We start from the raw sequence: 13,586 nt of genomic DNA on the forward strand, positions 1-13,586 counted from the left end.
ACATCAGGAAGTGGAGATGGAAATAACATCCGGAGGGGTTTCTTAATGTTCATTTTTGTATGAGGATTCCCAGTATAATGTATCTGGTACTTTGCTCCTGCAAATATTAGGGGAAATTACTCACAAGGGGAATTTTTGGTCTTCCTGGACTTTGTGTTAATGTAATCTGTACAATGTTCTATGAATTTCTTACGTCTTCAAATCAAACACTTCTGTCATGGGTTGTTTCTCCATTTTTAATGTCTAACCCTACAAAGTAAGGTATAGAATATACAAGTCAGGTATATAATCTAGCTTACCTCAGCTCACCAGCCTAAGGACGGACACTTTTTAAAAGGCAATAAATGGTCAAAATATTCAAATGATTACACAATTTCTGAACTAGTAAACCACAAAGTTATACATTACATTACACATTTATTAAAGCCCCTGCACCAGTTTTTTGTCGGACTTTCATTCTTTTTAGTGCTAACTGCTTGCACGTGTATTTATAAAGTGTCTGCAACACTTTTATGTCACAGCTACACTATGCCAGACGTGACACAAATTTCTGCTCGTAAAGGGGCGTTCCAGTGCAGAGTCAAAACGTGCGCCACATTTATTACGGCAACACAACAGAATTGTGTCACACTCCCCATGTTAAAGGTGCACCAACTTTTTTTGGTGCACTCTGCCGAAGCAGTGTAGGGGGCGCCAGATTCATGAAGAACGTGCACCATTTTTCATAAATCTGGCGCACTCTGCACCCTCTACAGGCAAATTGCCGATAGTGAAGTTTGTACTATTTTTAATAAATGTGGGCCAGTAAATTTATTTTTTGCAACATAGTGCAGCCACGACACAAATGTGTTGTGGACAATATAAATACATGTGCAAGCAGTTTGCACTGAAAAGAATGTGCAAAGTCAGATGGGAAACTGGACTTTAATAAATATGGGCTTTTGCTTCATTAGTCCTGTTCCCCAGTGTTGTTAGTGTTTAAATTGCAGTGTATACACCTTACAGAACTTAAGGACAGAAAGCACTTAGCAGGGTTTACTTATCTGAACAGAATATTGCCCAAGGCAAAATATTTATTCCCATGTCCAAGTGGCACATAAAATATAACTTTTATTAGTCTGAAGTAAAATTAAAAATAAAGAAGACTTCCCCAAATAAATAAATTATTTTGCCTTAGGCAATATTCTGTTCAGAGCAGTGTATACACCACACCTGATGCCTGCCACAGGAGAAAGCTACAGGGGTTGTCCACTTTTAGCAAATAATTGATATGGTTTGTGTAAGGAAAAGTTAGACAATTTTCCAATTTACTTTATGTATCAATTCTTCACCGTTATTATGAGCCGTTATTATCACAGAGAGTATTTAGAGACGTATGATACTGTACAGATTTCTATCCAACGGAAGTAAACAATTGTCAGTCAAGTGTCAAGTGTCAGGTGAGGGTCCAATATGGGTTATATGTATTTGAGCTATGTGGGTATATGAATCGAGAAGGGTGCAGTCCGCACCTCCTGGTCAGATCAACAGGCTTTTTTTCCAAGTTACCCAGATGGGTTACTGGGGAAACCTTACTTTTGCACTGTAACTCTGCAAAAATTTTCCAGGTATGACTCAATATTTATTATTTCAAATGTGGAACTTAGAGAATAGTAGAGAGGTAGTCTCCAATTAGCCCATCAATGAGGTAGGGCTGCCTTATCAGCGTCTATACTTGGTGTCCTGTTGTTTAGCTAAGCCCGTTACCCCTGATGAAGCCGTGAATTCGGCGAAATATGTTGGGGGGCTTTGGTAGCAAATTTTAACCAGCAGGGTGTGCCAATCCAGTGTTTAATCTAACACAAAACTACATAGGAGGCAGAGTAGAATCAGTGTTAGTAGTGTGTGGAGTGAATGAATCTCTCAGGTGTATGAAATGACTGTTTAATCAGTATATTACAGACAACAGCTGCCTTGAATTGTGCACAGGTCTGCCACCTGCTGGTCATTCATCCTTATAATCAGGTGCGCCTTATACTCCGGTGCGCCTTATATATGAACCTAGACGTTTTAGAAAGGCATTTATTGATGGTGCACCTTATAGTCCGAAAAATACTGTATGCTTTGAATCTATTTGAATCCCCTTCTATAAATACTGGCTTGTATATAAACGTCAATTGTCATGAACATGTGCCATTTGTTGCCAGTGTTTTGGAGGCTGCTGTTATTAAGTGGTGGGAGGACTAAATATTTTTAATAGATTTGAGAGGCACACAATCCCAGATTTGTGACTTTGTAATCCCACATTTGTACCTGTTGAGGCTTGCACTTTTCAAGGTCCATTGCAGTATTATTTTTTACGATTTGCTAACTTTGAACAATATCAAAACATAATTTCTCTATGAGAACACAGCCATGTAATACTAATGACATTGGAAGAACTAGACCATTATTTGAACCAATTATCTTTCAATATAAGATAACTATGACACATTCATCAGATACGTTTTCTCATATGCACATTGTTAATTTCAATCAAATGTGATAAACTTCTCAAGTGTTTTATGTTCTGTTCCTCTGCAGCTATAAAGTTGGCTTTAGACCTAGGTATGTAACATCCTACAAAGTTGTAACTGAGCTGGAATGGAGGTGCTGCCCTGGTTACAAGGGTGAAGATTGCAAGGAAGGTCCTGCTGACAAGGTTAAACAGACCCCTCTACAAACTCCTCGGCCAAGTGGAGGGAAGAAAAACCTAGGTGAGAAAGGTTTTTGTATACACAAATCTTCAGGCTTTATACAATGCTCCAATGCTCTAGGACATTTAGTTCCATGAACTCCCACTGCTTGTTGCTGTCTGCCACCTCCAGTAAGATTCCTAAGATTTCTAAATTAGCCACCAAATCCATCAAAAAGCATGATAAACGAGGGACACTTAGTCATAGATCCAGGCACTGTGAATGTGGTAATCTTCTTTACAGGTTGTAACACTCTCTTCCTCCCCCTGCTCCCTCAGCAGTTGCTGAAGTGCACCGGTGAAGGTGCAGCACAGAGAGGCTCTGGAAAAAACCCCTAGAATCCTTCTGGCTCATTAGCATTATTTCAAAAGTTGATTTTACAAGGAAGGAGAACATGGATAAAAAATATAAGCTTACCACAGACACAGTGCCTGGATCTAAGTGCCCCTGCTTTATCATGACGGATTTTGATGGTAGATTTCTTCTTCACTTCTTTAAAGTGAATTTCGACGTTCCTTTAAAATTTTCAGTATAACTGACAATAGCCATAACCCTATCCTTTTATGATGTTCTGATTATGTTAATGTCTATTTGCTTATTATTTCACCCTAGATCCACATGGCCAACAGCAAAAACCTTTGGAATCTAAAAGAGAAGAATCAAATGAAGCACAAGAAAAAAAAATTCAGACTCTCGAGGAAGAAATGATCCGGCTAACACAGACAATCATTGACATGCAAACTTCTTTGTCCACCGTAAATGAAAACTTAAAGATCACTGTACAAGAAGACGCTAGTAAATTTCTAAATACGTGGCTCAACAACTTGACACCAACAGCTAGTGCCACTGGTGGTAAGACAGAATACTACTTACCAGGGTTCACCGGAAGTGCGGAAAAAGAAGATGGTCTAAAAGATCTTGTGTCAGAATTAACAAATGCCAGAGAAGAACTTCAAAAGAAAAGTGATCAAATTGAAGAACTAACCAGAAAAATTAACTTGTATGAGGAACGCTTAATAGATATTGAAGAAATGTCCCGTCAACCTACAGCGACAGCCCCAGTTTCTAACATAGATGACAAACTGGAAGCTCTGAGAAATGAGATGCTTGAGGGAATGGACAGAAAAATGGCTGATCTTAAAAACTCTTGTGAGTATAAACTGATTAATGTACAACAGCAATGTGAAGAGAATGAAAATGGCTGCACCGAAGTCAAAGAATTTGTCCTTGAAAAGGAGACTGAACTCCGAAATGAAATAGACAAGTTAAGATCTCAGATCCCAACTTCACCAAATGGTGATTCCAGCTGTTGTAACAGTAATATTGACACCATACTGAAGAACTTGGGCCAAAAAGTTGATAGAATTGCTGAAGCCAATGTGGTCCTCAATGCTCGACTAGACAGTGAAGTACAGCGTTTGAGCACCTTAACCCCTGACCAGGCTTGGAATGAAAAATTGATTGATTTAGAGTTCAAGGTTAATGTCTCAGAAAGAAATGTAGAGGAGCATTGTTTCTACATTGAAGACACTTTGAGAGGCTTAATTAACAGTAGTGTTGACAGTATGAGCAATCTTATTGACTGGAAGCTCCAGTTGTTGGAGAATAGGTTGGGTGATGCCAACAGTAATCACGATCCTGCTGATTCCAGTAACACGATTCCCAGTTCTGTTTTTAACGAGGTTAATGAATTAAAGGATGTGGTGCAGAAGCTGGACAATGAATTTAGAAATGCTTTACATGGAAAGGGAGGTTCTCTGAGTGACAATAATGGCAACAGTAATAATTATGAGGTTTTGGTTCAGACTCAGCTGGACAACACTTTCCTTTTAAAGTCACTCACTGATACTATGAATGAGAAATTTGAATTACTGCAAAATAAAACCTCAGCTTTAGAAGAGTCACTTACTGATACAGTGAATGAGAAATTTGAATTACTGCAAAATAAAACCTCAGACTTAGAAGAGTTGAAACTTGAGCTGGGGACGGTGAAGTTTGATATATATAGGATTGAAGACAGTATTGATTTATTGAATGATAAGTTTGGTTCATTGAAAGACCAGGTGCGAGATATTAACTCTACAGTCAGGAATACACAGCTTGGCCTATCTGCAAAGGTTGAAGTTGTCCAAAAACTTTTTGATACTACCTCAGATGCTTCTACTAATGGTAACTGTTGTAACAATCTCCAGGACAGTTTTGAAATCCTGAAGCGTGAATTAACTGCTGACAAAGCAAAGTGCCCCGAAAATTCTCAGGGAATTAGAACTGAGCTTTCAAATGTCGATGCCAGAGTTTCTAAGTTGGAGAATGTATGTGGAAAACTGGACACTATCTCTGGCAGCCTGCAAAGGATTAAAGATGGACTTAACAAACATGTAACCAGTTTATGGAGCTGCATAGGCAAGATCAATGGGACAATAAAATCGCATTCCAATGACATTTATGGCCTGAAGAATTCTGTCCAGGTGTTCCAAACTCAGATCACCAAAATTACAACTGATTTACAAGATCTTACCAAGAGCAAACCTGGAGAAGGTAGGAAATACATATTCCTGGCTAATGTTACATTAAATTACACATTCATTTGCATCTTATTTCACCTCTAGGTTAGAATGTAAAATGTTTTGTTTTGTAGAAACAAAATTGCCTGCAGGAAAGAATCAACAATTTATTAATATTTCAATTAAAATTAGCCCAGATTCACTCTTTTCTGCAAGTTTGAATTTTATTAATTTAACTAAATTAAATTTTCCGTTTTTATTGGCATGTTATTTTTTCCAATAAAAGCTGCATCTGGTAAAAATGATCTGTACAGAGTTACAAAAATACAACTTTATGAAACAGTAATAGTAACTTACATTTCATATACTTATATAGAATTTATGCAGATTAGTTTATACAAACCAAACCAGGGACCTCTATCTGTGGTCCTTGTCTGCTTGCTCTGACCTCTGGCTTGTTCTCTGGACTATGGCTTGTTATTCTGGTTGTTGCCTGTCCCTGACCTTTGACTTGTCGTTTGGATTGAAATGAGGACTGTCTTTCTCTACACCTAAGCTGTCAGCTGCTGCTTTGTGCCAGTGTCCCTGACCCACCTTTGCCATGTGCTACTCACACTGGGACATTCACAAAAGGGAGCTTCATCGTGATCTAGCGAAGTATGTAGAGATGAATGGGTGAAAAGCGGGGTCTTAGATGAGGAGTCATGGCAGAATCATATGTGAATATTCCATAGCGAAAGCTTCATTCTTTGCCAGGAAAACTATAGCCCTACAATGGATTGCTGCTCATCCTCCTTTCCTCGCAATGTGTAGGAAGTTATTGAATTCTGTTCTTCCCTACCATGATTTGACATATAGAGGCAGAAGTTGTTCTGATGAATTTAATAAAGTGTGGGAGACTGGGGTGACTCTCCAGTTCCGCTATATTCCACTAACTTCTTTGTCCATCAGCTTTGGGCGTTGCAGGATATGCCCGGCAATTCACATATTCTCTGCTCGCAGAGGAGGAATAATGGAAGAGAGGATTGGAGTGTGCAGATGGCTGTATATTGATATATTCTTTGCACTATAGTGTTTATTTTAGTAGCTTTTATCTGCCCTAAAATATATATAGTCTTTATGTAGCGAAGTGTTGATTTTGTTCTACTGTTATGTGTCTTATGCCCGTGATATTTACACTGTAGTGTAGAAAAAAATGAGACAATTTTACCTCTGGATTCCATTATGTATTGCAACATTTGTTGTACGCTTTTCAATAAAGTCCAGTTTACAGTACCTTTAGTGGGGGCAGTAGCTCATTTCCATTATTTATAACGGCAAAAATAGCACAGGCTTTAAAACATTTTAACAATTGGATAAATTATTAATTTCAAAATATAATTTCCAAACCATGTTATATTGATTTTTATGTATCCATATTGTAACTCAGCCCAATTCACTTGACTAGGGCTAAGCTGCAATACCAGACCCAACCCATTATTTAGTCTTCTTTTTCAAGCTGTTTTATGATACAATTCAATTGGAATTTTTTTTTGTTCCAAAAGCGCAGCTGATGTAGAAGACACAGCTAAGGAAGTATTTTGTTATTATAAATTCACACCCTTTTTTCCTTTTGTGTACTGTAAATGAGGGATGCTTTTTGCTTCCTAATGGTGTTTAGTTTAATGAGAATTTTGTTTAAATAAAGTATGTAGAGGGAAATTGGATTTGCATTGCAATTGGATTAAAGTTACTAAAGTTATCTACAGTCTAAAATACTCAAAATAGATATATGTTTTTCTTCTTTTGTTATTTAGGGTCTGTACCAAAACACACTGTACAAATTAAAGTCATACCACAAATACCACCAAAAACCACAGGAATACCAAAATACCCACAAGTTCCACAGGAGCCAGTATACCCCCAGGTGCCCATTATTCCATCAATTCCTAAACAACCTGCACAACCTGAAGATCCTCAGTATCCAGGCAAGCCAAAATCTCCATCCCATGAAGGACAACCACAACTACCTCTAGAGCCAACCAATACAAAACCAAAGCAACCACCAAGTGAACCAGAGCCACCTACCCCTACAGGGTCTATTGTTATACCACTGGTACCTGGACGTAATGGAGTTATCATAGAGCATGGCCAAGCGGGCCCACCTGGTAGAATGGTACAGACTGGATCGGCAAAGCCACAAGGGGCTGATGGAGAGCAGGATATGGAGATGTCAAAGGGTTTTGCTGGAGCACCAGGTAAGTTTAATCTATCAATCTATTTACTATCTTTCTATTGAAACAGATCCAAAGTTCTCATAAGACCACACAAGCTATACTACACTAAACTAATGTACTCTTACTGATGGCCAAATCCAGATGCATGTGGGCACCCAAAGTATATATACCCAAAATATACCCTGTTTTACACCTTAGTTTCCTAGCCATAGTCATAGTTTACTGTAGGTTATGATGATTTTATTTGTAGCAATGCACATATATATAGAAAAAGAAACCCATTATAATCTGTAGCACTATGGTCTTCTTTTCTTCATTTCGAAATAGTGGATCAACAACTGGAATTTAAGAACAATGTGAGGGCCACATGTCTCAGATTCTTCACTTTGTTTGTTGAACCAGTTCTCAAAGAGACTATTTATACAGATATACATGTAACATGGAGAACATTGAGCTGTTACCAAGAAAATTAGTTGAATGACTCGGATCTGGAAACTAAGAAATTACTGAAAGACATCTTTGTGTAATGACCTTCCTTCATATGTGTGTATATATATATATATATATATATATATATATATATATATATATATATGGCAGTTTTCAGCCAAGGGGAACATTGCACATAGCACGTAATCTTTTCTAAACTAGTAAGTGACTTAAATCTGCTCTCTCTTACAGGTTATCCCAAGCCCGCTAAAGATACAAAAGGTAACAGTGTTATTTTATGTCTGAATTATGTAACATACATTAAAATGAAATGTACTACTGGTTTATACAGCTTTAAATTTGTTAGGAGCTGAGCGCTTGTACTACTACTACTTTGGTTAAAAAATAAACTTTAATCTTTATTTAAATCAAGTACAAGTGCTCAGGGGGTGTAACAAAAGCCCTGCTGGGGCATTGGTTCTTATAAATCCCCTGGTGCAGTGAACCCATGCCTACTATCTCAGATACACCATAGGACATTATAGGGCAAGTCTTTACCTATCAGTAGAGTGTTGGAATACCTGGATGAAACCCATCAATTACATGGAAAACATACAAATCTATGTGCATATTTCTCTTCCTTATTTCCACACCTAAGATTTTAATTCTTCCAGCCAACAATGCTAACCACAGGGCCACCATGCTACCATATGTGTTTTGAGAGCTTTGTGGATCCTCCTCTCTATTATAAGTAAAGAAAATTTCCATCATAGTTCACAACTTGGTCTTTAAATGTACACATACATATAGATTTATATAGAAAAAAACATATTTATTATTCACCATCTACATTTTACTTCTCTGAAACTTTCATTTCCTCCTGGAAATGTTAAAAAAATCACTCCATATGGCGGTGTATTTATTTAACTATATGTTCAGTTCCTACTAAATGACTTACATGTCAACATTTCTTCCAAATGACAACATTTAAATAGCATTAAAAGATCTATTCACAATAACACAGAGCCCAAGACATTTTCTCCTTGTCTTTTTTAATAATATTTTTGTATTTGACTTGTTATTAACAAAATTAGCATAGTGGGGCCAATTAATTAAAATTGGTGTGCAGTGGACCAGTCCTAACCACTTGGCGAGCAACAAGGGTGTTCCGATCTCTTAGTAATTCAGATACAGCAGTCATGTGTAATGCAGGATCTTAATCTACGCCAGCTCCTATGTGGAAAAGATTTGAGCAGAAACTTTTTTCAGTTTTTTTGGCACAGGTTATAGTGAATTTGGCTGGTCAGGGCAGAATTGATCCTATTTTGAAATGTTCATGTTTTTAGTTTTGTCTTGTTATAATTTATCATTCTCAAATAATTACCTGCTATTCCCTGAACTTTAACAATGCAAAACTGTAGCAAACTGTTGGACAACTGTAGCAAAGTCCAGTATCCCTAATGGAGTTAAAAATACATAACCAGGGGATCATTGAATTGAGGTTCTTAGGAGTAGCCAAGAGTGAACCCTATGTCATGGCACAGTGCTCCACATCCAGAATAAAAGAGGAGAAGCATAATGCAGAGTTATAGGGCCCTCTCGAAACTTGGTATAGATTCATGACGGCTGTCCTGTTCATCTCGTTGTTATTTATGGATAATAGCAATTTTTTTATTAAAATATATCTATTTTAATAATATATTGATCAAGTTATACTATATAATTGGCCAATCAATTATATATTGATAAATCATAGTGTAATGAATTCATTTTTTGTATTTTATGTCTTTTATTTTTGTTTCAGATCAAATATCAACTACTACATTTTCAGAATCCAGAGGTATTTAATTATATTTACTTATTTACCTTTGATGAGTTCACAGAATTGATCTATTTTACCTTGGGTATACTATAAATTGTGCAAGGCTCCGTACTGAATGGCTGTACTGATCTGTCTAGAATAATCTTCACCTCCTCCTCCTTAATGCAGTGGCGTATATTTTTTAAACCACAATATCCATGTATTTCTGATGTTATTGTATTTAGTGGTAAGTTTGTATAACTTTACATGGAATTGTTTAGCAATCAGACCACAACAAGTCTTTGTATGGTCCTTTGTAACCCAGCTGGAAGGAACTTTGTGGGATTAATTATCTGAGTTAATGTGAGTTTCCTGTTTTTCATTACACTTGCCAGGTCCAAGTCTGTCACAAGCATATCACAATATCCACATGTGCAGAGCTCTGAGACTGGGCGCAATTTTATTTACCAGTAACATTCTGGATTTGTACAACTTTTCTGATTGGCCACAGGCATACATCGCTCTATAGAAAGATAATATAAACCCAGTCAATCAAAACAAGGCATATAATGATCTATGGAGCAAACAACCTTTAACATACAACTATTGTACAGAAGTATGTGAATAACTAGTAGTAGTATTAGTCCTCTGTAGTCAGGTTCTATCAGCAAAAGTTCCTCCTGAGCTCGTCGATCCTACAGCGCTGTCCTTCCTCAGGAAGCTGCAGAGACTGAGAACTGTCTCTAGGACTGCAAGAATACAGCAGATATTATGTTTTATAGTGAAGAGAGGTTGTGGCCTGCCCTAGTGTAGGAGAGAGTACATAGTGTACTGTATCAGGGGTCTTGCATAATGCTGTTTATTGTGCAAGTCATGGAAACAACAAGTCATTGAGTTCTAACCTTTAATAATGAAAAAAACTCTGTAGATAAAAATAGTGTAGGTTTTCTATACAGTGTACAGACCTTTTAGTGTAGAAACAAACTATCTAGCCCTATGGCCCTAGAAATAATTCAAAGGAAATCTGTCATGTTGGACATAAGTGTCTGGTCTTCATGCAGCATGTTATAGAGCAGAATCGGCTGTTTAGATTGATATATAGTTTAGTGAGAAAAAATTTGGCATACTTTTGTAAATCCTTTACTCTATGCTTAAGGCTACATTCACACTGCCGTATGGGGGACGTATATACGGCCGACATATATACGGCCGATATACGTCCCCCATAGACGGCAATGGGCGCACGACGCCCTACGGGAGCGGTACGGTGCAGCACACGTGCGGCACCGTACCGCTCCGTACCCGGAAAAAGATAGGACCTGTCCTATCTTTTGCCGTAATACGGCGCCGTGCGCCATTAATTCCTATGGAGAGGGGCAGGAGTGAGCTGCACTCACCTCCTCCTCCTCTCCCCGTACACTGCCGTTGCCCACTACGGTACGGTACAGGCGGGCAACGGCAGTGTGAATATAGCCTAAAGATAATATGGGACCATACACCAACTTCAGGTCCTTTTAGCCCGAGGCACATTGGACTCCCTTCTGAAGATCCTGGTGCTGACGTCTCCTCTTCCGTTGCGGAAAGTGAAGGCAGGATAATATCTTGGCTTCACTGTGCAGTGAAGTTGGGGGGCACTCGCTGGCTTCACTTGCCACAATGCGCAGGTGCTGGGAGCTCAGGACTAAGGTAAGTATAAATGTTTTTTTTTTTAATGCGACCACGTAGAAAACTCATAAAGGGTGATACAGGGGACCTATGGGTGGTTTAGTGTCCTAAATCACCCTAACAGTTTCCCTCTAAGTATTCAGTGGATGTCCTACAGAGTATGGCTGCCCACTGGGCTCCTTAACAGAGATGTAAATGACATGTTATGCATTTACCATATTGTACCGTATGGTATTGGATTTTTATATTTATGCCAGAAATATTGTCAGGAGGAAATGTTTATTAACAGTTTCTTGCTTTTGCTTTGTCAAGGAGAAAGTGCAACAACTGTACAGATATCATTTTCTGCTGGACTGACTGAAAGAACAAACTCGTTTGAAGTTGGCTTCATTCCCTTTAATAATGTTCTGGTCAATGATGGCGATTACTATAATCCGGAGACAGGTAACACCCTAGAAGTGAAAATGTACCTTCTTTAATACAAGACCTTTGCAAGTTTACATGAAAATAGTCTCACAATTTCTTTTTAGACTGTTTTTCTTTACTTGGCAATTGGAAGGCATAGAAAACATAAGCTAGGAATAACTTTAGTTCTTATCCTCAAGAAATAGAACAAGAACTCCAGGGTTCCAGAGAACCGAAGTGCCATTCTCTTTAATGGTGGAGCGTCATGACAAACATGCATCCTGCGGCTCCACCCATTGGTGAGAACAGGACCCCTGTTCCCTGGATCAGTGGGGGTGACTTGTTCTCATACAAGTTCCCAGCAGTCACTTCCCAGCCCAATCCTCACTATTCACCTCTAAATAGGGGACATTTTTCTAAGTTAGTACAACCCCTTTCAGATACACAAATGTGTGCCAAAATTTTGGTACAGAATATTGGCCATAAAAATAAATTAACTAATAAGCAGTATAAGCTCAGCCTGGAAATATATCAGATTTACCGTCTAGCATCACCCAGTATGATAAATCACGTTTTTACAATATCTAGCCCTTGATCTGTCTTCGATTTCTCCGCTGCAAACTATCTTTCCCAACTATACTGCAGCTCTGAGTAAGGCAGTTTAGAATCAAAGTACTGCTCATGCTCCAGCAGATCCAGACAGGGGTATGAGGGGTATTGGACCGGCCTGCAGGATGAACATAGGATGTCATGAAACAGGAGGATCTCAGGATGTCAATTATTCTGTTAGAAGGGTGGTATAAGGTTCTGCCATATAGAGAAGAAAACTGATGCTCCAATAAGCAGATACAGAGCTGGTTTGTATTTGGGTGAAAAGTTTTTCTGAAAAATTATACAAATTTCGGAAAAGTTAAGAAAGCTAGCAAACCGCCTGACACCACACTTGCGGGATGATTTGAGAAGACTTTCTATAGGCCATCGCTGATGGGGTATTCAGAAGCCCCTCCCTTACACATGAGTCCTGGGGTGTACAGGGGCCATTCACACAAATGGCAGATTGTATAATGTAAGTATGACTGCTGCCTTCGGACTGTATCATTAGTCTATTTTTGGTTAAGTATTCAGTCATCCTGAATTAATAGACATGTGTTTGCTTATTGTTAGACAAACCATAATGTATTATAATTATTGCACTTGGGACACTTAGTGTGAGGAAGCAAAATCCAAAAAGACATACGGTTGCAATCTTTTACTAAAACCCTGTGGACTTAAAAGGTTAAGGTGATACATTTTACTGGGCGGATTCTAGTTAAACTTGCAAGTTCTCCTACTAGTGTGTCTCTTGTCTGTCCTAAATGGGGTCACATTTCTGTATAGTAGCAAAAGAACATATGGTGGCCTCAGCACTGTTATATGGATTACATTAAGCCACAGCTTCAGCCACATGTCTCTAATGACAACAGCCTGCAAGGCGCAAGTGCTTGGGGATCATACGTGATGTTGACCATAAATCGTCCCACGGTTCATGTTTTTAGATCAGCGTGTTCTTTCATGAAATTTCCTATTTATATAGGAACATATATAGGAGATTCACATCTGTATGAAGGACATATAAGATCTGTCCAAGACGATGGATTTGCAGGGTAAATATATAAATATATCTTCCTGGTCAGTTGCATTACATCTGAGGCCCATAAATAGGAGCTTCCTGTGGAGTCACTTAGCATAAGTCATTATTACTTCATCTGTGTGAAGTGGGAGTTTACCATGCTGGAACACTTAACAAGACGTCTGAGCGTGAGTCATTGATTATTCCACTGCGTTCCTTCAGACTGTGGCTGTATACCGTATG

The 13,586-nt window shown here is 38.4% G+C and overlaps 1 protein-coding gene across 1 annotated transcript in view; it reads left to right on the forward strand.

Annotated features, from left to right (window-relative positions):
* The window catches only part of EMILIN2 (elastin microfibril interfacer 2), a 36,165-nt gene that overhangs the window by 17,277 nt on the left and 5,302 nt on the right, over positions 1-13,586 (forward strand). The window contains exons 3-8 of the mRNA XM_072152126.1: positions 2,563-2,735; positions 3,327-5,252; positions 7,015-7,455; positions 8,116-8,145; positions 9,668-9,703; positions 11,642-11,773. Coding sequence (XP_072008227.1) covers positions 2,563-2,735; positions 3,327-5,252; positions 7,015-7,455; positions 8,116-8,145; positions 9,668-9,703; positions 11,642-11,773 — 2,738 coding nt within the window. The remainder of the gene's footprint in view (positions 1-2,562; positions 2,736-3,326; positions 5,253-7,014; positions 7,456-8,115; positions 8,146-9,667; positions 9,704-11,641; positions 11,774-13,586) is intronic.

The sequence above is a fragment of the Engystomops pustulosus genome, chromosome 5 (genome assembly GCF_040894005.1).
Source record: "Engystomops pustulosus chromosome 5, aEngPut4.maternal, whole genome shotgun sequence".
NCBI classification, from domain to species: domain Eukaryota; kingdom Metazoa; phylum Chordata; class Amphibia; order Anura; family Leptodactylidae; genus Engystomops; species Engystomops pustulosus.